Source organism: Gambusia affinis, linkage group LG18, assembly GCF_019740435.1.
Source record: "Gambusia affinis linkage group LG18, SWU_Gaff_1.0, whole genome shotgun sequence".
Classification (NCBI taxonomy): domain Eukaryota; kingdom Metazoa; phylum Chordata; class Actinopteri; order Cyprinodontiformes; family Poeciliidae; genus Gambusia; species Gambusia affinis.
This window is the reverse complement of record NC_057885.1, coordinates 25,216,244-25,241,756: the sequence shown is the minus strand read 5'-3', so window position 1 is coordinate 25,241,756 and position 25,513 is coordinate 25,216,244. Positions and strand designations below refer to the sequence as shown.

The following is a 25,513-nucleotide window of genomic DNA, read 5'->3' as shown; positions in this document are numbered from 1 at the left end:
AATTGAAGTGATTTTGGTGAAGTTTATTTAATATTTGTTTATTTAATATTTGTTTATTTAATATTTGTTTATTTAATATTTGTTTATTTAATATTCATAAAGCTGCAGCAGGATATGAACCCTGTAGAGACAGGAAGTCTTTTATTGTGAAATCTCTCAGCATCATAAACTAATCAATGTTCTGATTATTAATAATAATCTATAGTCAACCAGCAGCAGCTCAGGGTTTAGTTTCATCCAGTAAAATTTGTCCTTTGGTTTTATTTTATAATATTATTTATTGTAAATTTATCAGTTTTTATTAATAAACTCTTCATGTTTACAGGATTTACTGACCTGTTGAGGTGAATTTGTTCATTTAGTTTAATTAATGTAACCATTTATGAATAAATAAAAATGTTCTGGATGAATTTCCCCTCTGACCCCGCCCAGCGGTGACCTCTGACCTCTGCTGCTGTTGATGTGAAGAGGGAAACATGTCTGAGTTCGTCTGTGTGAGACGCAGCCTGATGCAGGAATGAAGGAGGTCGCCATGGGAACCAGAACCAGTCCGGGCCGGTTCTGGTCCGGTTCTGGTTCGGTTCTGGTCCGGTTCTGGTTCGGTTCTGGTTCGGTTCTGGTTCGGTTCCAGTCCGGTTTTGGTTCGGTTCCGGTCCGGTTCTGGTTCGGTTCCGGTCCGGTTCTGACTGGAGCGGTTCCTTAAGTTTCTTCTCTTCCTGAGAATCTTCCAGATTATGATCATAGAACCGCTGATTTATTTTATGATCGTTCAAATGAATCCAGGAAGTTAAAAAGTTTCTCTTTACTTGGAAAGATGAAAATTGACAAAATATAAATAAAAATTTCTGATAATTTTGTTTTTAAAGAGTTTTTAAATAAAACATGAAGGTAAAATATGATGTTAAATTTCCTTATTCATTAATTTATTTTGCTTTTCATTTTCAGTGATAAAAAGTTGAAGTTTGAATTTTTAATCCTCATAAAATCATGGATTAAATAGAATTTTACACATTTTTTATATTCAATTAAAAACCAATAAAATATGTTTCTAATATGAATTATTATTCCTGCTGTAGAAATCTGCAGTTTATCAGTAAAAACGTTTTTAAATGATGTTCATTTAAAGCAGCTGTTCAGTTTTTAAACACATTAATAATCATTAATAATCATTAATAATCATTAATGTGATTAATTAATATCAATATTCCGAGTCTTTACTGTATTATTTATTATAATGTTTATGGACATTAGAAAATGTTTTCTATTATCACAGATCTAGATTCGGTTCTGTGGCGCCTCCTGCTGGAGGAAAACGGTAAAACTGTTTTTGTTCTTTAATCGGAATATTTCTCCTCTAATCTCAATCTGATCAGATTCTGATCTCCATGTTCCTCCAGATTAATTCATAGATTCATAAACATTTGGATCTTCAACTGGAATCAATAACTGATCAATAACCAGTCAGTTCAGGTTTCTGAAGGAGAGACATCCAGCTCCTCCTCTGCTGTCTTGCAGCGTTCTCCTTCTTCCCTCCTGACCAAAGTTCCAACTTTTCTTAGTGTTTCAGAGCTGAAGGTCAAAGTTCAGATTATTATGGAGAAATAATCAGAACGTTTGATGTTGGATTCTGATCCTAAAGGTTGAATTTATGTTTGAAAACTGATGGAGGATAAAAACCATCATCCAGTTTGAACCAGTTAATGATGGGAAGATCCCAGTGAGTCAAACAAGTTTTCTTTTCCTAACAGATGAAACTCCAACGTTTCATCCAGTTTCTGCCCTGCAGCTGTTAAACGTTCCCATAATTCATCACATTATCAGGATTTTACTGACTGAACGTCAGAACTTCTCCAGTCACTGCAGCACTGGGTCGGTCCGATACGACCCGGTTACTCCACTGGATTCTGAAAGGAAATTTACTCTGAGAACTTCTGTGGAAAGTTTAGAAATATTATTTTAATACATTTTATTACATTTATTACTGCAGAAAAAACTGAAATGAATTCTGGAGTCATTCAGAACAGATCTGGTTCTGATCCGGTTAGAGCAGATCTCTGGTTCTGATCCGGTTAGAGCAGATCTCTGGTTCTGATCCGGTCAGAACAAATCTCTGGTTCTGATCCGGTCAGAACAAATCTCTGGTTCTGATCCGGTCAGAACAAATCTCTGGTTCTGATCCGGTTAGAACAGATCTCTAGTTCTGATCCGGTTAGAACAGATCTCTGGTTCTGGTCCGGTTAGAACAGATCTCTGGTTCTGGTCCGGTTAGAACAGATCTCTGGTTCTGGTCCGGTTAGAACAGATCTCTGGTTCTGGTCCGGTTAGAACAGATCTCTGGTTCTGGTCCGGTTGGATGATCTCAGAATATTTCTGTCAATAAAATCAAAACCAATAAATATTTCTGATCAAATCGTCTTTAGAAAATATTTATTATTCATTTATTAAACTTCCTCTCATCTGATGAAGATCTTTAATATCTGATCAGGTGATTATTGATCAGACCGTCGTCATAGCAACAGGAATCCATCTGGACTTCAGTCCCTCAGTTCTCCTGAAAACTGCAACTGTAAAAACATCTGGAATAAAAACAAAATAAATATAAAGATTAGGATTATTAGTTATTATTAATTATTGTTTAGGATTAAATAAATCAGTTAAATAATTATTTTTTAACTCAGCTGCTCATCCTGAGGTCCATCATTAAAACATCAACCACGATGTCACATTAATATTCATAAACATAATTAGTTTATTATTGTTTTCTGACCTGCAAACATTTCAAAATTATAACAATGTTTGATTTTGACTCTATAAAATAAATCCATCCATTTCCTGTTCACACTAATGGGGTCAGGAGGGTTGCTGGTTCCTCTCCAGCTACGTTCTGGGCGAGAGGCGGGGTCACAGGGTCACCTGGACAGGTCACCAGTCTGTCGCAGGGCAACACAGAGACACACAGAGACACACAACCATTCACACACTCACACCTAGGGAGAATTTAGAGAAACCAATCAACCTGACAGTCATGTTTTTGGACTGTGGGAGGAAGCCGGAGAACCCGGAGAGAACCCACCATGCACAGGGAGAACATGCAAACTCCATGCAGAAAGACCCCGGGCCGGGAATCGAACCCAGGACCTTCTTGCTGCAAGGCAACAGCTCTACACACTGCACCACTGTGCAGCCCTCTCTATAAAGATGTTAGATTAAATGAAACCTTTAAGATCAGCAGGTTTTAAAACAAAGAGTTTTAAAAAAGGTTTGATGGAAACGAACCAGAAACTGAGCAGCAAAACCACAAAAATCTTTAGAGACAAAACTTTTCACCACAGAGCAGAAAACAAGAAACCAGTAAGACCAGAAACCAGTCAGAACAGAAACCAGTCAGAACAGAAACCAGTCAGAACAGAAACCAGTCTGAGCTGCTGGGACAAAGTTTCTGTTCACATCAGAGCAGCTAAATGTTTCTCAATATTCAATTATTGATCTGTTATTAAGTTCAGCTGATTGTAAAGTTGTTGAGCTTCAAAGGTTAAAGGTCATCAGAGTAACTCCTGCAGACACCAACACTTCACTTCCTCTCTTCTTACTGCTGCTCTTTGGGTTCCAGCCAATCAGAACCAAGGACTGGATCTCTGTAAACACTAACGAATCGTAACGAATCGTAACGAATCGTAACGGATCGATGCTCTGACACATTTCAGCTTTATTCTGTTTCTGTCAGTTTAAACCTGAGAATAATTCAGTTCAGGTCCAGATGTGGAGGAGAAGCAGAAACACTGACTGTAGTCTGGATTATTTATTACAGATCTAAAATGAAAATAACATCCCATATTTACCTGATATGAAATAATGATGGTTCAGCAGAGAAATATTGGTCTTATTAATAAAGTTAAAGGTGAGAAAAGATGATAAAAATCTGTTTCACATGAATAAAACCGTCTGTGGACCTGAGGAGAGAAACTGTGATGTTTCATTGTTCTGTCTGTCCTCATGCAGGAACTTTAGACAGTTTTTAAACTTTTAGTTCAGACAGAAACAGGAAGCTGAACGACCGCAGAGTTTATTAAAGTCAGTTAGCAGGAAAACCTCAAAGTGCAGAACAGAAGGTGTGAAATGCACCAACATTTAGCAGAAGAAACAGCAACTAGAGACCAACTGAGGTTAAACTAGTTTAACCTGGTTGATCAATAAATGAGCAGTAAAAAGAAACAATATTCATATTTTATAGAAATATGGTCTCTATTTATCAATGATGTTTGTTTCAAATGAGACGCTGCAGGTTGGATGATAACTGGAGCTTAAAGACGGTGAATGAAGTTTGGAACTGAAACGTTTTTAAACATTTCAAACACAAAATGTTTATTCCTCCAAATCTCTAATATCAGTGAATTAATGCTGACTCGTCAACATTTACTCATCCTGAAAGGTCTTGAAATGCAAAACTGTCTTTTATTAAATCCTCTATTTCTAAACTCAACAAAGCTAAAAATAAAGACGACAAAGTGATGAAATAAATTGAACAACAGAAAAATAAAGTTTAAAGTTTCACCTTCATTTGATTTGTTTTTCTGTCGTCGATGTGAAACTTTGACGTCGCTGTAAATGATTCTTTCCTCTCCAACGAATTGATTTCCTAAAATAAAATTAATCTGATTAGAAATGACACTAGTTCTCTTTAGATAAAACTAGTTTAGTTTGTAAAAGTTAAACTTTATTTAACTAACAGATTCTGGATAAACAAATGTTTGTTTCACCTTCAGGTTTTCTATGAAGACGTTTCACCAGTAGAACCAGTAGAACCAGTAGAACCAGCAGGAAAACCACAACAATCAGAGATGATAGAGAAACATAGAGAGCAGACTGGGAGGAAGGTGGAGAGGATGATGATGATGATGATGATGATGGAGAGGTTGGAGGACCAGAAGTGGTTGTTGGTTTCTCTAAAATAAAGTTTTTTATTAAATAATTGCCAAACAGTTTCTAATGAAAACCAAAGTTTAACAATATTTTCATTCCTGATGACCTCTGACCTTTGACAGAGATCCTGCTGGATGGAGACTCTCCATGACCTCTGATGTTACATTTATAGAGGCCTTCATCAGAGCTGGAAACATGGAGGAGGGTCATGTGACCTGATGATCCATCACCAATGAAGGAGCCATCTTTATAGAAAGCAGCTGGGAGGTTGTGGGTTGGATTCCTTGTTCTGCAGCTCAGAGTGACGTCATCTCCCTCCATCACAGGGAGGACAGGACTCTGCAGGATCACTGATCCACCTCAACACAGAGACAAACTACAGCATTTCATCCATTTCCACACAGCTTCAGCAACACTAACTCCACAGTCTGATCTTACCAGAGACAGAGAGCTGGATGCTGCTGCTGCTGCTGCTGCTGCTGCTGCTGCTGCTGCTGCTGCTGCTGCTGCTGCTGCTGCTGGAGGATCCAGACATGGACTCACACCAGTACACACCAGAGTCATGTTCTCTGATGCTGCTGGTTTTACAGGTAGATCCATTTAATTGCCCAAATTCATCTCCACATGTCTTCCTGTTTCCTCTGCTTGTGTTTCTCCTCACAGTCCATCCATCAGGTCTGTTTTCATCCTCACAGATCAGAGTCACTGATTCTCCTCTAAAGAACTGAGATCTGCTGGGACTCACAGTCAGATGAACTGGGAGAACTGGAAATAAACATCTTGATTCAGAATAAAAACATTTCTTTTCCAAAGAATTAAAATGTCTCCATGAACAGTAAATGTATTTCTTCTGTTTTCTAATCTCTCAGACTTTATCATTTCCACTAGTAGATAATAATAAGTATAAACTTCACTAACCTCGGTTTATTCTGCAGCTCAACAGGAAACTCAGACCTGCAGAAAACAGACATTTAAACTGTTTTTATTAAAGTTCAGAGTTGTGACATAGAACTGATATCTGCAGAGCTTCATGTTTCCTCTGTGAAACATTCCAGCTTTAATCATTTTCTAATCTCTTCAGGTCTTTAGTTCACATATCAGGATCATTTTTAATCTTGTAATTCATAGTAAGTTGTAAACCTGCTGATCTCAATTCAGTCTAACTTCATGATCAATAATCAGACAGAATCAATAATTAAATCAGTAGATATGAACTTACAGAGCAGCAGATTCTGCTGGGTTTCCTTCATGGTTTCTTTCCTTCATTTGACGTTTTTCGTGTCTGACTGGAGACTCAGAGTAAAGAGAGACCGCCCTCTTCCTTAACGCAGCTCTGCTGCTCTCTCTCCTCATGATGCAATGCTGATAGTTAGTGGTCTAGCATCAGTCGCCATGGCAACAGATCACCTGTTGCCAATCAAAATCATAATTGTCAAAAATCCATCCATCCATTTTCTGTTCACCTTGTTCCTAATGGGGTCAGGAGGGTTGCTGGTTCCTCTCCAGCTACGTTCTGGGCGAGAGGCGGGGTCACCCTGGACAGGTCACCAGTCTGTCGCAGGGCAACACCAGTGACGTCAGTAACGTGTTAATTTGTAACGCGTTACTGACGTCGGACCACTTTTTTCAGTAACCAGTAATCTAACACGTTGCTGTTTCAAATCCAGTAGTCAGACTACAGTTACTTATCAAAATCATTTTTGCGTTACTATCTTCTTGTTGGATTCCGGGGTTGTTGGGGTTTTGTTTCTGGGTTCTGGTTAGGCTAGTCACTAACTTTCCACCAGAGAGCGCCAGAGACTGTTTTTCCCGGCGGAGGCGTGATCGCCAGCACACCTGTTCAACATCTCCTCATTATGTCTGGAGTTCAAGAGGAGCTGACTGACGGGGCTTCGACGCCTGAGTGTTTGCCAGCAATGGTAGTCAGAGCCCTACAGTGAAAACTCTTTGTTCTCCTGAGAAATATCTCAAGTGATTCTTCTCGTTGTTCTCCTCCTCCAGGTGTCTTCCTTGAGACGCTGAGTTCCTTTGTGAAAGGAACTGGTTCTTCCGGGTTTTTCTGGAACCAATTCCCTCGTGACGCCGTGGAGGAATATCCGCTGGTTGCCCAAGCCCGTGTCTTCCCTTTGAGACGCCGAACGTCAGTCAGAACTCTCCTCAGTCTCCAGCCCGCCTGAGCCCATCGGTCCGCCTCTCCCCGCCGCCACTGTTGCTCCTGGATCCAACCAATCCCGAATAGCTCGGACCCGTTCAGAAGACCTCTTGGACTGAATCCCCTCGATCCACACAGTTAGCCCTCCCGGACTTCCACCATCAACTTCACAATTTGCCGCATTCCCCGAAAGCTGCAGTTCCTGGAGCAATAACCCTCAGCAGATTTCCTGAACATTCAATAAACCATTTTTACTGATTATCTGTTTCCCTGTGGTGTTCTGCATGTGGGCAAGAAAAGTAGACCCAAACATGACACTTCTTTTGTTATTTAATCGTATTTCCTCTACTCGTCTTGTCGAGTGACCGACGTCTCTATGTGACAGAAATGTAAACAATGGAGGGAGATGCGCATTTTGTTGGTGGAAAAACTGGAACTATTTTCAGTTTCTGTCGCCAAGTCCGATTATTATAAGCGGCTTTGGGCTTCATTTTTTAAAGTCGCTTGAAAATTTAATGAGTGGCGGGTTGCGCCTTTTTTGGGCTCGTTTTTGAACGTGAAGTTGCTCATTTGGGTTTGAAATAAGCAGAGACTCATAATAAATCCCAGAATTTGTCCGTCATTAAGGTAGTTTTACTCAGTCTCTCCCTGTCCATCATTTCTCAGATGATCCGTCCCGCTGTGTCTTTGTTAATGTCAAGTTAATTTATTACCTCTGAATGACGTCGAGCTTCACGTTGCGCTCCAGAAAACTGCAAACATTGAGACCAATATAAACAGCGCAATAAACGTGAAAACAGCCACGAATAAACGTGTCGTAGTTGGAAATGATTATAATGGCAACTTAACGTCATTATAATTATTAATATTAAGATAAGTGTCACAATTCTGTGCAGCCATCTTAGTGGAGCTGCAAGAGGAGATCTGGGCGGGGCGCTGAGCTTTGACTGACACCAAACGCAGGGCCGTAACGCAGAACCTGGTGGCTGGGGGGCTTTAAAATCCTACTTAGAGTTGGATTTCAGTGGACCACACAAATTATTCACGTTTTTTATTTTTTGTACAATCTCCTCTTCAGTTCAACCTTATCAGTGGAGACACATTGTTGATGTTACCATTATAAAATAACTTACAATTAAGTTTTGGCAAAGATCAATGTTATTTTCACAGGAGGCGGAGCGTTGTTGTTAGCAGCTGCTGAAAGTAACTAAAAAGTTACTTTTAGTGTAACTTAGTTACTTTCCAAATCAAGTAGTCAGTAATATAACTAAGTTACTTTTTCAAGGAGTAATCAGTAGTCTGATTAAAGTTACTTTTTCAAAGTAACTATACCAACACTGGGCAACACAAAGACATACAGGACAAACAACCATTCACACACACTCACACCTAGGGAGAATTTAGAGAGACCAATTAACCTGACAGTTATGTTTTTGGACTGTGGGAGGAAGCCGGAGAACCCGGAGAGAACCCACCATGCACAGGGAGAACATGCAAACTCCATGCAGAAAGACCCCGGGCCGGGAATCAAACCCAGGACCTTCTGGCTGCAAGGCAGCTGATCTACCAACTGCACCACTGTGCAGCCCGTCAAAAATCTAAACAAATTAATTTAAATATGTGGCAACCTGGGGGTGGATGGATTTTCTTTTTTTTATGAAACCCAAATGTAAGATGTTAAAGTTAATCTGGGATACCGACAACGCCACCTGGAATAACTCCAGGAAAATAAAATAGTAAGGACACAGGTAAGTTCTACTGGAAATGAGACAAGATTCAAATAGTTTTACAAAAGTTTATTAAACACTATACGTCTTTTGTTTAAAAGTAGTCACAATAATCTGCAATTGAATGGTTAAAACAGTGAATGCATCTTTAATGAAATTGATTATAAAATATTTAAATTTCAAAAGGAAACTGAGGCTTACCAGTGGGGTGGGAATGGAGTGGTGAGAAAAGGGGCAACATCCAGTGAAGAAAAGGGATCCCCCTGGACACTACAAAAACACGGCAAACAAAAAAGAAGGTGCTCCAACAAAACACACAAAACAAGACACCGCCACCAGGGGTCACCACCGCCACCAGGGGTCACCACCGCCACCAGGGGTCACCACCGCCACCACAGAAGCCTCAGTCCCTAAAAGAAAGACAAAAAAATGAAACAATATGAGTAAAACAGTGGCACAATAGCGCTACAATATTGCACTTTTTCCGGATGGTAGTGTCATCAATGCTCCCGGCAGCAGGGGGAAAGTCCAGATAGGTCTTTTTAAGAGTTTCTTTAGGCAAAACAGTTCTTTATAGGCAAAACAGCAGCAAGTGTCAAATCCAGTGTTATGGTGGTCAAAGACTCATCAGGAGGCTGTTGCATTACCAGGCTGCCAAATAAACGGAGTCACAATTCCGCCTATGCAGCGCAGCTTCCCAGCACCAAGCAAACACAAACAGATCAGTCCAGGTTTTGGAGGAGCAACGAAAGGAGCCAGCACAGTTCAGCAGACACAGGAACCAAAATGATAAGACGTCATGACGCAAGCAGCTTCGTGGCAGGTGGATACCTGCTTATATGCAGCAGCCGAAATTGATCTTAAAGTGGCAGCGTACCATTTATGCTGCTACAAATATATTCCATATTAAACTCCTGAAAGCTGCACAGTGGCTGAGATGTGACCATGTTGACTACAGACCAGGGTGTCAAACTCCAGGCCTCCAGTCGCCGTCCTGCAGGTTTTAGATGTTCCTCAGGTACAAAACTCTGGAATGAAACAGTTTCACTTCCCCCTGTGTGGATCGGTTCTCCAGAACCTCATTATTCTGTTCAGGTGCATCAGAGGAACATCTAAAGGTTGGAGGACGGGTTGACAGCCCTACTATAGAGCGTGGAGAAGCAGGTGAAAGAGCCCCACAGCGCCCCCTGCTGGAAGTTAACTGCAAGCAGCAGGATTGATTCATCATCATGTTGCTGATCTTCTCCACAGTTTCTCTCCTGCGGTGATGACAGAAATATTTAACGTTGTTAAGATTTTTATCTGTACTTTCAGAAACTATTCAAATCTTCTGATTCGGATCAACAATCAGGAGTTACAGAGCGGAAAAGCTCGTGTGACGATTATGACGTCATCTCCTCTGATTGGTGGAAAGTCCAGGTTTCTGATACCTGGATCCTGTCGCGGTTAAAGTTTGGAGATAAGAAGTTTGGAGATGAACTGGAATTAAAGAGTCAAGTTTGAACTGTGGGAGAAAACTAGAGTTTCTGCGCATGCTCAGAACAAACTGCACGCAGAAACATCCCGTGTCGTCACGTCCTGCTGCGCCTGAGCTGCTTCAGCAGACAGATACAAAAACCTGCGACCCTTCAGGTTTTGTGTTGTCTGTGCCCTTATTGCAGGGGAATAATGATCCTTGCATCAGCAGTGGGCGTGTCCCTGCGTGAACATGTGGGGGTTTGACCAATCAGAGCCCAGAAGCCTCAGCTCATGATCAGCTGACTGAAGGACGAACCGCTTTAAACGGCATGAGGAGGAAACATTTGGATCCTGAGTCCAGACAGAACAACGGGCTGGTTTATATCAGTATATATATATATCAGGATATAAACTTTCTGCTCTCCTGTCATCTGGAGAGGAGAAAATGGACCTGAGGAAAATGGAACTTGTTCAGTTTTTCTCTGCTGTCTTCCTCTCAGCTTTTGGACAAACTTCTTTCCTCACCGGTAAGGAGAATATTTATTCATATTCCTGTCTGTTTTTATAAAAATGCCTTCATGTTGATCCATCCGGTGAGTTGCATCAGACATTTTGTCTGCAGGCTTCAGCCTCCTGCTGGAAAACTACAGTCCATAGAAAACAACAGAGTGAGTGTAATAACACATCTATTAACGTAGAATCAACATTTAGTGCAGAAAACCAGAAATCATCACCTGAAGAACTGATTGAACTAAAATGTTTCTGGTGACGTCACTCTGAGGAAAAGGAGGAAGAGAAAAGTTTCACATGCAGGGGTCAAAGTTCAAACCTTTCTGTCTGACTGGAGGCAACATGAATGATTTTATAAACCAATCAGACACCAGGGAAACTTTTCCTGCTGACGTCACTCTGAGTCTCCATGGTGACGAGCAGGACGGAGCTCCAGTAGCAGTCAGTGCTGTGAGCCTCTGACTGAAGACAGAATGTCAGACATGCTAACAGATGAACATCCAGAGATGATTTTCCACATCCTGGATGAAACCAGCAGCTCTGCTGGTTTCATCCAGCAGAGCTTCTCTGTAAGAGAAGCTTCCTCTTTACAGAAGCAAAAGCTTCTCCTCTTCTGTAAAGAGGAGAAGCTTTTGCTTCTCCTCTTTACAGTAATGTAGGAAATGAACACAAAGAAAACGGAGGATCAGCTTCTATAAAACCAGATAAATTATCCACCAAATGATAATAATAATAATAATAATAATAATAATAATAATAATAATAATAATAATAATAATAATAATTAATGCTTTAAATAAAAACATGCAGTAAAGAATCTGACTGTAAATAATCAGAAATAAAATGATTTATAGAAGTAAATGAATCATCATGTTTGGTTTAACCTCTTACACCCTAAGCGAGGTCACCTGGCAGCTGGACCCACCGGTGGGTCAGTCGGGTTCTAGAGGTTAAAGAGCAGAAATTAAACTCAGTTTCCTGCTTCCTTGGACTCTTCTTGACCTCTGACCTCTGTGCTGCAGGTCAGCAGAACGTGACAGCAGAACCCGGTCAGAACATCGTTCTGCCCTGCAGAGCTGCAGGCAGATCGACCGTCATCGTCGTGGAGTGGGTCAGAACCGACCTGGGCTCAGATTACGTTCTGAAGTTCAGAGACGAGCAGTTTGACCCAGAAAACCAGAACCCGTCCATCAGGAACCGAGTGGACCTGCAGGACCGGCACATGAAGGACGGAGACGTGTCTTTGGTTCTGAGGAACGTGACGGCCGACGACGGCGGGTCATACGAGTGTCGAGTCGCCCACAGAGGAGAATCACAGATCCGACCAATCGGCAGCCTGGTTCTGCTCGTGGTTCCGCCAGGTGAGATTTAAAAACCCAAAAAGTTCCCAGCAGTTCAGAACTTCACCTGGTTCTGTTCTGCAGGAACTGGAGGAGGAAGCAGAGACGGTGGAGGGACAGAGGACGGACATGTTGGACCGGCGCCGTCTGTCTCAGGTTGGATCATCATCGTCATCATCATCATCATCGTCATCATCATCATCGTCATCATCATCATCATCATCATCGCTGCTGTTGGACTGCTGATCTACAGGAAACCAGAACGTCTGAGGAGGAAGTACCAGCTTCCTGCTGATCAAGCAGCAGCTTCAGGTTGAGGTTTGATCTGATCTGATCAGAAACAGAGAAACATCGATCAATACTGAAGAACATCCTGCTGAATTCATCCCAGACTTTAATGTGGTTCTGGTTCTGATGGACACAACAGAACCAGAAGCTTTAGAGAAAACATGTTCAACATGGAGGAGAACTGTGAGGTTTGGTGTCAGTATCTCCATGGTAACACAGGCTGAACATCAGGTGATGTGTCAGGTCAGGGTTTCCATGGTAACGCAGGCTGAACATCAGGTGATGTGTCAGGTCAGGCTGAACCTGTCGACTGAATTCATCCCAGCAGATGTTTGGGTTCTAACTGTGACTGTAGAGCTGAAGTTCTGGTCCAGTCTGGTTCTGATGGTTTGGGTTTTTACTACAATGATGGACAGACAGACAGACAGACAGACAGACAGACAGACAGACAGACAGACAGACAGACAGACAGACAGACAGACAGACAGACAGACAGACAGACAGATGGAGGAAACCCAGGACTGAAGCAAAGTATCTCTTTTAAAAGTATAAATAAATACACTGTTGCCCATAGCAACAACATTTCTCAGATGTTTTCAGTTTTCATCTCTCTGTAAGGAATAATTACATGAACTCAAGATGATTTACTCACTGCTGTTTATTAACTAGCTGCTATTAAATCCAGCTGCTGCCTGTTGTACAGCATTTTGACCAGCAGGTGGCGCAGCAGAGCCAAGGCAGCGTCATAAATCCATCAGTTCATCTCCACTGGTACTGGTTCAGTTACTTACTGGTGACCAGTGGATCCATAATGTTAAGATTAAAGCTTATATTTGATTATTTATAAATGTGTGTTTATGGGTTGAGTTTATTTATTTTTTATTTGTATTTATCTCTTTTTAGTGTCCTGTGTTTGTCTCTGTTTATTTATATGTTACAGTGTTTGTATAAAATAAACAAAGTATTATCTATATTTTATTTAATGTGTTTAATTCTTCCACAAACAGCCAGATAATAATCAAAAGCTCAGAAACAAAACAGAAAACTATCGTAGCGTCACGGTGTGCGCCCTGCTGGCTGACTCTGGTACTGCAGGTGGAAACATTCTCAGTTTCTCATAAAGAATCTCACTTTTTTTTCCACAGTTTTAATAGAGATGGTAGCAAATGACAGCAAGGAAAAATATCACTTTTCTGAAAAACAAAAAAGGAGCAAAACTAAACTATAGTTTCAGTGAGACTAAGAGGTTTTCCATCAACTGTAACCTGAACAGACAAGGATGATAGTTGTAGAGGAAGTAGATCAGTTTGTTCTAATGGATCAGATCTGTAGTCTCTCACAGGGAAACCTCCGATCGAGAAACAAGAACTGGACTGAAAATCTTAGGATTTCCTGCGTTGCTCTTCTCCACGTCGGGATGATCGTGTCTCTCAGGCTTCCAGCCAGCAGGACAAAACTCTGTGTTTATCAGTGAGCTGGAAGACTGGCAGCAGACCCTTCATCATCATCATCATCATCATCATCATCATCATCATCATCATCATCATCATCATCATCATCATCATCATCATCATCATCATCATCATCATCATCACCATCTTCATCTTCATCTTCATCATCACCATCACCATCATCATCATCATCTTCATCTTCATATTTAGGTCCTGGTATTTCTCCAGTTTCTCATGCTCCTTTTTCCTGATGTTGCAGTGACGTTGTATTGCTACATCCATAACAACGGCTTTCCTCTGTTGTTTATCCACTACAACAACGTCTGGTTGGTTGGCCCTTACCATTTTGTCTGTCTGGATCTGGAAGTCCCACAGGATCTCAGCTCCATCATTCTCCAACACAATGTGCTCAGTGAATGTCTCAAACAATGGAGAACAGAAACTGAGGTGGTGGAGGTACCATCATGGGAGGACAAGCCCCTATATGGGATTTACCACCAGCAAATAACCTAGTGGCTGATATCAGAACGTTCTACCAATGGCTGGAAAAAGCTGGACTCAAGGACAGCACAGAGGACCTCATCATGTCCCTAAACACCAGAGCAATTGATGTACCACACCAGACAAGACTCAAGGTGCAGGTTGTGCCAGGAGGCCCCTGAAACAGTCCAGCACATCACAGCAGGGTGCAACATACTGGCAGGGAAAGAGTTCATGGAACGACAGAACCAGGTGGCAGGCAGAGTGTACAGAAACATCTGTCAATAGTTAAACTTTTTTAACTTAAATCTTTCCTTCTGTCTCTTGATGTTTTCAAGTTTACCAAGTTAGTGGATCCTAACTTACCAACAACATGTACTAAAATGTTTCAGCTCAAAGTTTGTTTCTGTTTTCTCATCAGTTTTTGCTGCTCTTGTTAAAAACAGATATTGAAACATTGGTGTGTCTCCTGGAGGTCAAAGCGCTGTGAGTGTTTCTGAAGGCGGCTGGGAGGAGGAAGGGGAGGAGCTAAAGTAGAGAGCAGATCGTAAGTTATGCAGCGAACTGACTGCAGACTGCAGTCTGTCGACAGGAGGCTCAGACAGCGAGGAACAGAACCACTGAACACAGAGACGGATTCGTAAGTTAAGATCTAAATGTGATTAATGTTTAATTTTAGTGATGAATGAATGAATAAGAGGAAAGATTTTAGGCTTTTCTGGGAGAGGATATGTGTAATTATTATTATTATTATTATTATTATTATTATTATTATTATTATTATTATTATTATTATTATTATTATTATTATTATTATTATTACAAATTGTAACATTTCAGAGTCTGCTAATAAAATTTTTTTTGTTTTCACGTCTTTTGCATGAAGACAAGAAACGGATTAATTATGTAACTATTAGATGTAAAATGTGAGTAAATTTCTCATTTTACTGATTTATTAAATTCAAATTTCCAAGTTTTTGCTACAATTTGAAAATATGCCTGGAGATGAATATTAATTCCCCTGCTAAATAATTTATGTGAAAGAGAGGATTATCCAAATAAAAAAATAAAAACTAAAATGATAAATTAAAATTGATTAAACATAAATAAATTTAATCCCATCAGAACTTTTAGTAAAATCCCAAACATAATCTAATAATCTCTGTAAAGTTCCAGCCTCTTCAATAAGCCAAACAGACAAACTACAAATGATCAGTTTTATGGATCACATTTTTCAAGACAAATTAAGTTTCTCATTTGCATAAATCAGTTTTAAATCCATCGTTTATTGATCAGCTTTTCTGTCCCAGTTTTGCTTCTTTAAAACTTTTTGATGGATTTTATTTTCATTTGTTGCTTTTCTTTATAATTTACGTGGTAAAATTATTGATGTGGCATTTTTAGCTTTGAAAAGCCTGAAAGAATAAAAACAGAATAAATAGATTTAATCAGGATTGCAAAATGTTTCCATCTTTGCCTGTAATAAAGTTTATTATTAATCTGTGTGTCTGACGCTGAAACTATTTTATTTATTGTGTTTTTCTGCCGTGTTTCTTGCAGCCGGCGGTGAACCTGCTGGAACATGTTGAATAGTTTCTCCGTTTCTAGTGAGTTGATTTTATTCATGTTGTTTCTAATCCTCTTGGTGAAACATTTTTAACTCTTTTCTTAGTATTTGTTTCAATTATTTGTGATTAATAATAGAGAATAATAATAATGATTTATTAAGGAATAGAATAGTAAAACAAAGACATCATATAAAAAATATTCAGTTCAGTTCAAGTTATTAAAATGTTCATTTCACAACAAAAAGGTTGTTTCATTTATTTTCAGTTTATTCTGATTATCAGTGCAATAAATTCAGTTTATTAGTCTAATTAGTTCATAAAGTGGATCTGTAGAGTTTCATAATGTAAAATTAAAATGTATTTTAGCCTGAAGGTGACAGTGTTTCTGTTGATCAGCTGCAGATTTAAATCTTTGTTTTTTATCTTGTTTTTGCAGTTAATCATTAGATGAAATAATGAAGAGAGAAACTCTACAACGTCTCCTCTGTAAGGTTTCACACATTCTGTTGGTCTGTTTCAATATTCAAATGGTTTTCAGCTTTTGATGGATTTAATAATAATAGCAGACATTTCCTCTGTAGAAGCAGCTAGTCAGTGGAAATGTGAGAATTGGAGTCTAAAAATCATCAATCAGGATCCAACTGAGACTCATGATAAAACATCCACTGCATTTGGTTAAACAAACATCTAGAAAACAACCTGATTCAGGGTGGAGAGAAGAGCTGGGAGGGAGAACAGGAAGGAGCTGGGAATGATTTTAACACTAAAGAAACACTAAGAACAAAGAAAACCTGCTGGACTAGAGACAAAGACAAGAGGGAACTATAAAAGCAACAAGGATGAACTAAAACTAATAAGAACTAAAGAACAGTTTGTGGTTCTGGAGACCGTTCTTGGTTTAGGAACATTTCTTGATGCTCTCGGTTTCAGACGTCGACACTGAAGAATAACTAAACCTCCAGTAAAAATAAGAAATGAACTTAACTAGAAGAACTACAAGAGGCTGAAATAAAATAAAAATAAAAACAAGACAAATCTAACAAAAAGAATCAATATTAATGAAACTAAACTGACCAGTAAGGGTTAAACAAACATGAACTGGAAGTTAAAACTAAAGAGGAACAAAACAGCAGAAATAAAAAAACTGAATTTTTACAGTAACACTGAACAACTGTTGACAAAACTGATGAAATATTTTTTATTTGTACCTAAAATTGGGCTAAAATCATAAACAGTTGGTCCTTTTATAGAGCTTCATGCAGCCCAGAGCTTCACTGGTGCTGTGATGGTTTTTAACCACAGCTGTGTGACAGAGGAGAGGCTGCAGAGCACCAACAACCCACTGCTGACATCACAAACCCACCGGTCAAAGGTCACCAGGAACACTGCAGTTACTCACCTGCATGTAGTTTATATCCTACAAGTTTAATTCTTTTCATGTAACTGAAAATGTTGCATGAAAACATAAAAATAAAAATGTTTTTCTCGGCACAGAGAAACAGTTGGAGTTGAAAATGAAAATGAACAGATTTCTATTAGAAATATCATTTTATTATTTACTGCTGGACTGATTACATTAACATGTTATTGGTAGAAACTGATGAGGTAAACATGTTCACTAAAGGGTTATTCATCTTGTTCACTAAACATTGAAATGTTCTAAATCTTTTGTATCTTGAACGTTTCCTTCAGTCAGACTTCATCCACAGTTACATTGAACACACATGAAATGAAAACACAAAATCAGATTCAATTAACTCGTTATATAATGTTCAGCCTCATAAAGATGTTTTCATATATTCCTAATAATGGACATTAAAATATGTTCCCTGTATTTTAACATCATTTTTGTGTTGTTGTAGTTTTGATCTTTCTGCTGTGCTTCACAACAAAACAAGGTCAGTAAATTAAGATCAGTTCTTCATTACAAGAACTATTTATTTTTGGAATCAATGGATAAAATAGTAAAATATCTCATGACAATCAGGTCATTTTATAACTGGGATGTAAAATAATCATCAGGACTTTCTGCTTTCAGTCTCTCCAGTTCATCTGACTGTGAATCCCAGCAGATCTCAGTTCTTCAGAGGAGAATCAGTCATTCTGATCTGTGAGGATGAAAACAGATCTGATGGATGGACTGTGAGGAGAAACACAAGCAGAGGAACCAGGACTGAGTGTAAAGATGGATGGGGGAAATTAAATGGTTCTGTTTGCAATATGAACTACGTGCAGCCATCAGATACTGGTGTGTACTGGTGTGAGTCCAGGTCTGGATCCTCCAGCAGCAGCAGCAGCAGCAGCAGCAGCAGCAGCAGCAGCAGCAGCAGCAGCAGCAGCATCCAGCTCTCTGTCTCTGGTAAGATCAGACTGTGGAGTTAGTGTTGCTGAAGCTGTGTGGAAATGGATGAAATGCTGTAGTTTGTCTCTGTGTTGAGGTGGATCAGTGATCCTGCAGAGTCCTGTCCTCCCTGTGATGGAGGGAGATGACGTCACTCTGAGCTGCAGAGCAAGGAATCCAACCCACAACCTCCCAGCTGCTTTCTATAAAGATGGCTCCTTCATCGGCAACGAGTCATCAGGTCACATGACCCTCAACTCAGTGAAGAAATCTGATGAAGGCCTCTATAAATGTAACATCAGAGATCATGGAGAGTCTCCATCCAGCAGGATCTCTGTCAAAGGTCAGAGGTCAGCAGCTTCTCTGTCTGCTTCAACCTTCATCAGGAGACAAGAAATCAATTATTACCTTTGATTCATTTCAGACAGAATCTCCTCCACTCCTCTATCCATCACCTCCATCCCTCCATCCTCTTCTCCTCCTGGTTCATCTTTTCCCACCATCACAGTCGTTGTTTCCATTTTTATTTTTATCTTCCTGGTTTTTCTCTCATTAATTCTTCTGGTTCTTCTGGTGAGACGATGTTCCTGCAGGAAACATGAAGGTTCAGCCTTATCAATATTTTCCTTCATTTCAACAGATTTATAATTTGTGATTCTTATTTTTTCATGTTTTCTTGTTCAAAACCTCCAGTTTGTTTTCCTGAAAGTTTCTCTGAGTTTTGATGTTTGTTCTGTTTTATTTCAGATGAAGGAAAAGATGAAAAGGAAATCACCTACAGTGAACTGAAGACCTTCAGGAATCAGCAGCAGCCAATCAGAAGCAGTCCAGGTAAAACCTCACTTCCTGTTAAAGTTCAAACTTCTGATTTATCAGACAAAATCAAACATGTTTTATATTTTCTGCTGCATAATAAAGATTTTTATCTGTTCAACTGATTATTCTAAAACACAAAAGATAAATTTATTACAAAAATACATTTTATTTTTCTGCATAATGAAGGTTTTGGATTTAGTTTCTGCTTCATTTATCTGATCAGAAATCTGATTGATTTTGATTCAGCTGAATTTTGTATTCTACATTTTTTCTTTATCATCAGATTATATTAATTCAGTAAAACTGTCTGTTTTCTCTGCAGATTAACTTCTGCTCTGTAATTATTTTCTCCACCATTTCCAGCTAATAGATAAAATGTTTCCAGAATTTTACTGTATAAATATTTATACAGTAAAATTCTGCCAACCACAGCAGCTGGTATTTTAATATAAATTAGAGACTTTTGTTTTTCATCTCCAGTTCAGGTTTAACTCTTCAGTTAGAGGGTTTTGTTCCTCTGAGCGTTTCTGCAGCCTGTGGTTATTAATGCTAACAGCTAGCGGGCTAACATGCTAACAGCTCTGTTAGCATGTTAGCTGTTAGCATGTTAGCCTCTCTGCCTGTTGACTCGTCCAAATCTTCGTCCTTCATCATCAGTATAAATGTATTAAAATATGTTTGTCACATTATGACAACCTGTTCAAGCATTTAGCATGTTGAGACTCATATTAATAACATTTATGTTTAAATGTTGTGGAGGTTGAAACCATTCAACAGAAACTCTACAATCCATTTTAATCAACATGATCAAATCAAATGTAAATATAGAAAACAAACATTTGATGTTTAGTAAACAAAAACTCTCAGGGTCTATTTGTGTCTCGTTAACCTTTAATAACAGAAGTGAGCAGCTCTGTGGTTTCTGGTTATTACAAACATTTATACATTTACATATCTGACATTAATAACAACAGTAAAAAAAAACTGTTAAAATGTGAATCTATTTCTCTGAATTAATGATTCAGTCAAGTTCTTTTAATTTAATGTCTAAAGATCCACTTTAATCTGCAGTAATAATATTCATTGCAGTAATATTATTTATTGCAGTAATATTATTTATTGCAGTAATAATATTTATTTATTGCAGTAATATTATTTATTGCAGTAATATTATTTATTGTAGTAATAATATTTATTTATTGCAGTAATATTATTTATTACTGTAATATTATTTATTGTAGTAATAATATTTATTGCAGTAATATTATTTATTGTAGTAATAATATTAATTGCAGTAATATTATATTATTTATTGCAGTAATATTATTTATTGCAGTAATGATATTTATTTATTGCAGTAATAATATTTATTGCAGTAATATTATTAATTGCAGTAATAATATTTATTTATTGCAGTAATAATATTTATTGCAGTAATGATATTTATTTATTGCAGTAATAATATTTATTGCAGTAATATTATTAATTGCAGTAATATTATATTATTTATTGCAGTAATATTATTTATTGCAGTAATGATATTTATTTATTGCAGTAATAATATTTATTGCAGTAATATTATTAATTGCAGTAATGATATTTATTTATTGCAGTAATAATATTTATTGCAGTAATATTATATTATTTATTGCAGTAATATTATTTATTGCAGTAATAATATTAATTGCAGTAATATTATATTATTTATTGCAGTAATATTATTAATTGCAGTAATATTATTTATTGCAGTAATATTATTAATTGCAGTAATATTATTAATTGCAGTAATATTATTTATTGCAGTAATATTATTAATTGCAGTAATAATATTTATTTATTGCAGTAATATTATTTATTGCAGTAATATTATTTATTGCAGTAATATTATTAATTGCAGTAATAATATTTATTTATTGCAGTAATATTATTTATTGCAGTAATATTATTTATTGCAGTAATATTATTAATTGCAGTAATAATATTTATTTATTGCAGTAATAATATTTATTGCAGTAATATTATTTATTGCAGTAATATTATTTATTGCAGTAATATTATTTATATAAATGTTTGCAGATCCAGCTCTGGTTTACTCTACAGTGAGAACTGGGAACCTCAGAGAGACTGGAAACCAGCAGAGGAGCAGAGGTAGAGTCCATCCTCTGATTGTTTTTATTGTCCAGTTGTACTTTAATATTTTACTTTTCATTTTCTTTATAAAGTTTTAATAGAAACTGTTCAGCTCCTCTCTAACAACGTTGGACTCTTAAACCACCAAACTTCCTGCTGCTGTTTCCACTGAAGTTTCTCAAGCATCAAACATCCTGAGTTCACCACAGGAAACGTTTGACGGTTTTCTAAATAAAACCTGCGTTGGTCCAACCTGAACCGACTCGGTGCGGTTCTGAAGGTGTCAGTGTGTTTCTGTGACTCAAAGCTCTGCTTGTGTGTTTCAGAGGAAGTGAGCAGCTCTGTGGTTTCTAGATTCACATGTTGGACAAAAACAACAGAACCATTAAAAACCTTTTCTATCATAAAACATCTGAACCCTAACAGAACCTCTAACATCTGTTGTTCAGAGATCCATCCGGGTCCAGTTTACTCTGCAGTGAGGACAGCAAACATCAGACCCAACAGAACCAGAGGTACCGACTCTCCTCCACTAAACTTTACTGGTTTTAACCTGCAGACTGGAAACACTGGAAACAACAGGTCTTTTTTTCTAACACTTTTATTAGTTTAGTGTTTTTCACAAGCAGAGAAAATAGAAAAGTGTTTGTTGTGCTGCTCATCACCTTACAGGAGTGATGAGAAACAGAAGAGAAACAAACAAAGGAAGCTGCTGTACAACGTCACCTTCACCTTAAATCAGGTTTCAACGGTCGGCCAGCAGCAACAACATATTTAAAACCTGACATCAAGACAATCAGATCTAGCCGGTGATCAAAGGAAGAAACGTAGAAATATAAAAGGAGGATGTTCATTAGTTCATCAGTTAAAACCTGGAGAGACTTTTAACTTTCTAGGATTCTGTCACAAGTTGGATCAACTCTGTAGGTAAACAGCTGATCACCAGCAGATCACAGATCAGTGAAATGTTTCCTAAGAACTGCACTGATCCTCTCAGGACCCTGAATTATTCTCTATATCACTGTGTGATAGTTGCTGCTTGATCCTTAATCCACTTCATCAAATTATTGATTTTCTAGACAAAAGCAATAATTTGTCACAAGGTTTGCAGTGTGATTGTATCAGAGTACCAATCCTGGTTCACAGCTGATCTTCACATGAAACTCGTCACTCAGCTCTATAGAAATTTCACCTAGAATCTTTTCATCAGTTTGCAGAAATAATGGTAATAGATCCAACCTCTCTTCCACATTCACTGCATCAGGGAGAGGCTGCTGATCTTATTGAGTAGAAAAGGAAACAACAAGTCTGATGAAATGGAGAACTGAGGAAGAGGAGGAGGAGATCTGATGATGATGATGATGATGAAGAAGAAGATGATGATGATGATGATGATGATGGGGATGATGATGATGAAGATGATGATGATGATGATGGGGATGATGATGATGATGATGATGATGATGATGATGAAGATGATGATGATGGTGATGATGATGATGAAGATGATGATGATGATGATAATGATGATGATGGGGATGATGATGAAGATGATGAAGATGATGATGGTTTTTGGTATTGATTATTAGAAAATGGCTGCAGATTCTCTATAGAATCAATAATCAGTTTTTTTACGTTTATATTTTATTTTCTGAGTTTTTATTGTTTTTATCTGGTTTATTGATCTGCTATCGATCGATCAGCTTTCCTATCAAAACCTTTTCATATCTGATTATTTATCATTAAAACCTGGAGATATTTTTAGCATTAATATTTTATAAATGTAACTTTAATAAGAGAACATTGTGAATATATTCAGTTATAATCTGTTTTATTGTTGTTTTCAGAACCAGAACCAGAACCAGACGTGGTTTACTCTGCAGTCAGACCGGCTGCTGGTCCATAACGGATCATCAACATCAGGCTGTTTGTTCTGTCAAGTATTTCTATAAGAGACGAATATTAATGTGTTATTATTATTAAAACATATTGTAACTTTATAGTCATTTCATAAACAAACAGCTAAGAGACAAAAACATTTCAGTTGATTTGACAGGATTTATTTTCTTATGGTTCATAAATATAATTACTAATAAAACTGAAATATTGAGCTTCTGTTTCCATCATCATTATTATTGATATTTATCTATAAAATCTGCCTCCTTGTTATTATTGTTGGTTTAAGGTTAAATAAAGTTTGTTCCAGTCGATGTTTTGTGGTTCTGTGGTTCTGATGATCCGGTGGAAAATGGAGCGATGTTCTGATGTGGATCTTTCTCGGGGTCAGCAGCTTCAGTATGGAGGCCCAGTCTTCCCTCTCCAGTCTCTTCTTCCAGCTCCTCCAGGAATCTCAAGGCGTTCCCAGGAATCCCAAGGTGTTCCCAGGAATCCCAAGGCATTCCCAGGAATCCCAAGGCGTTCCCAGGCCAGCAGAGAGACATCGTCCCTCCAGAGTGTCCTGGGTTTCCCCTCCTCCTGGTGGGACATGAACTCCTCACCAGGGAGGCGTCCAGGAGGCATCCTGACCAGATGCTCCTCAACTGGCCCCTCTCGATGTGAAGGAGCAGCAGCTCTACTCTGAGTCCCTCCTGGATGACTGAGCTTCTCTCTCTAAGGGAGAGCCCAGACACCCTACGGAGAAAACCCATTTCGGCCGCTTGTATCCGTGATCTGGTCCTTTCGGTCATGACCCAAAGCTCATGACCATAGATGAGGGTGGGAACGTAGATCGACCGGTAAATCGAGAGCTTCACTTTTTGGTTCAGCTCTCTCTTCACCACGACGGACCGGTACAGCGCCCACTTGACGGCAGACGCTGCACCAATCCGCCTGTCGATCTCCCGCTCCCTTCTTCCCCCATTCGTGAACAAGATCTCGAGATACTTGAACTCCTCCACTTGGGGCAGGACATCCCCCCTGACCCGGAGAAGGAACTCTACCCTTTTCCGGCTCAAGACCATGGCCTCGGATTTGGAGGCACTGATCCTCATCCCAGCTGCTTCACACTCGGCTGCGAACCGCTCCAGTGAGAGCTGCAGATCACGACCTGATGAAGCCAAAAGGACCACATCATCCGCAAAAAACATAGATTTGATCCTAAGGCCACCAAAACGGATCCCCTCAACACCTTGGCTGGTCCAGAGATTCTGTCCATAAAAGTAATGAACAGAATCGGTGACAAAGGGCAGCCCTGGCGGAGTCCAACTCTCACCGGAAACGAGCCCGACTTACTGCCGGCAATGTGGACCAGACTCTGACACCGGTCCTACAGGGACCTGACAGCCCGTATCAAGGAGCCCGGTACCCCATACTCCCGGAGAACCCCCCACAGGGCTCCCCGAGGGACACGGTCGAACGCCTTCTCCAAGTCCACAAAACACATGTAGACTGGTTGGGCGAACTCCCAGAACCCTCCAGGACCTGCTGAGGGTGTAGAGCTGGTCCAGTGTTCCAGAACCAGAACCAGAACCAGACTGCTCTTCCTGAATCCGAGGTTCAACAATCCGACGGACCCTCCTCTCCAGAACCCCTGAATAGACCTTGCCAGGGAGGCTAAAGAGTGTGACCCCCCTGTAATTGGAGCACACCCTCCGGTCCCCCTTTTTGAACAGGGGGACCACCACCCCAGTCTGCCAATCCAGGGGAACTGCCCCCGATGTCCATGTGATATTGAAGAGTCGCGTTAACTAACAGAAATAAAATCAGAACCTCAGAGCTGCATTCATCTGCTGTTAAAGGTTCACAACTAAAACAATCTTTTATATTCATATTAAAACAGGTTCAGCCAGCTGACAGGTTGCTGGTTCCTCCTGGCTGAGAGGAAACATGAATCTGAGTTTTATATTTGTGTTTGATGAGCCAGTCCTCAGTTCATGTCTGGCCACACATGTTATTGACTGTTTGCCTGAACTTCACCTTTATTCACCTGTTGGAGCTGTTTATTCTTTATTTCTTTATTCATCTGAATTTTGTTAGTTAATTCTTAAATGTATATTTTTTGTATTATTTACAGTATTTATTTGCAGGTTAATAATTGTTGATTCTATTTAATTTTTTGTCTTATTATTTTTCTTATTCATGTTTTGAGTTAGACAGGAAGTCATTTTTCTATAAGTATGGGGGCCTGGTGAAGGACCAGCAGGCATTTGGGTTTGGGGCCTTTATGGTTTTTACCAGAGCAAGAGAGCAGAGTAAGATCGACAGAATGAGAACAAAGGAAAGTTTGAAGTCTGTAATTGTGGCTGAAAAGAAAAAATTAAACCTTCCTGAACAATCAACAAGTTTGGACATTACATCTTCTTTTGCCTGCGTACAGAAACTGGACCCCAGTGC

General features: G+C 39.0%; 3 protein-coding genes and 2 long non-coding RNA genes across 7 annotated transcripts in view; 4 read left to right on the top strand and 1 right to left on the bottom strand.

The window, feature by feature from the left end:
• Positions 1-23,292, top strand: part of LOC122820814 (sialoadhesin-like) — an 83,979-nt gene extending 60,687 nt beyond the window's left edge. The window contains exons 5-11 of one of the 2 annotated variants that reach the window (XM_044098434.1): positions 17,942-18,253; positions 18,333-18,578; positions 18,660-18,839; positions 18,983-19,066; positions 21,128-21,199; positions 21,631-21,696; positions 23,029-23,292. In XM_044098434.1, the coding sequence (XP_043954369.1) occupies positions 17,942-18,253; positions 18,333-18,578; positions 18,660-18,839; positions 18,983-19,066; positions 21,128-21,199; positions 21,631-21,696; positions 23,029-23,087 (1,019 nt within the window). In that variant the 3' untranslated portion in view covers positions 23,088-23,292. The remainder of the gene's footprint in view (positions 1-17,941; positions 18,254-18,332; positions 18,579-18,659; positions 18,840-18,982; positions 19,067-21,127; positions 21,200-21,630; positions 21,697-23,028) is intronic. The other variant, XM_044098435.1, reaches the window with a different exon arrangement.
• LOC122820859 (uncharacterized protein DDB_G0271670-like) lies at positions 5,034-6,357 on the bottom strand. Of its 2 annotated transcripts, none has more exons than XM_044098511.1 (3): positions 6,140-6,357; positions 5,839-5,874; positions 5,034-5,685 (listed from the first exon to the last, which is right to left on the bottom strand). In XM_044098511.1, exons 1-3 carry the CDS (start codon positions 6,168-6,170, stop codon positions 5,336-5,338), a joined length of 417 nt encoding a protein of 138 aa, XP_043954446.1. In that variant the 5' UTR covers positions 6,171-6,357; the 3' UTR covers positions 5,034-5,335. The 2 variants fall into 2 exon arrangements, with proteins under 2 accessions (XP_043954446.1, XP_043954445.1); XM_044098510.1 differs by having other exon boundaries at positions 5,034-5,654.
• On the top strand, positions 6,653-7,331 carry LOC122820867. Its single transcript, XR_006368874.1, has 2 exons — positions 6,653-6,839; positions 6,922-7,331. It is a non-coding gene; the product is annotated as an uncharacterized LOC122820867 (long non-coding RNA).
• LOC122820851 lies at positions 10,435-12,871 on the top strand. Its single transcript, XM_044098495.1, has 3 exons — positions 10,435-10,784; positions 11,790-12,128; positions 12,192-12,871. The coding sequence occupies exons 1-3, from the start codon at positions 10,703-10,705 to the stop codon at positions 12,422-12,424; spliced, it is 654 nt and encodes a 217-aa protein (XP_043954430.1). The 5' UTR covers positions 10,435-10,702; the 3' UTR covers positions 12,425-12,871.
• Positions 14,111-17,746, top strand: LOC122820870. Its single transcript, XR_006368877.1, has 4 exons — positions 14,111-14,966; positions 15,887-15,933; positions 16,331-16,380; positions 17,197-17,746. It is a non-coding gene; the product is annotated as an uncharacterized LOC122820870 (long non-coding RNA).
• Positions 23,293-25,513: the final 2,221 nt, after the last annotated feature.

Coding starts and splice junctions, on each gene's coding strand:
- LOC122820859 (XM_044098510.1), bottom strand. CDS start 6,273: ATGAGGAGAGAGAGCAGCAGAGCTGCGTTAAGGAAGAGGGCGGTCTCT. Junction 5,875..6,139: donor CCAGCAGAATCTGCTGCTCT/GTAAGTTCATAT, acceptor TGTTTTCTGCAG/GTCTGAGTTTCCTGTTGAGC. Junction 5,655..5,838: donor GAGCTGCAGAATAAACCGAG/GTTAGTGAAGTT, acceptor TGTGAGTCCCAG/CAGATCTCAGTTCTTTAGAG.
- LOC122820851 (XM_044098495.1), top strand. CDS start 10,703: ATGGACCTGAGGAAAATGGAACTTGTTCAGTTTTTCTCTGCTGTCTTC. Junction 10,785..11,789: donor ACAAACTTCTTTCCTCACCG/GTAAGGAGAATA, acceptor TCTGTGCTGCAG/GTCAGCAGAACGTGACAGCA. Junction 12,129..12,191: donor TCTGCTCGTGGTTCCGCCAG/GTGAGATTTAAA, acceptor TCTGTTCTGCAG/GAACTGGAGGAGGAAGCAGA.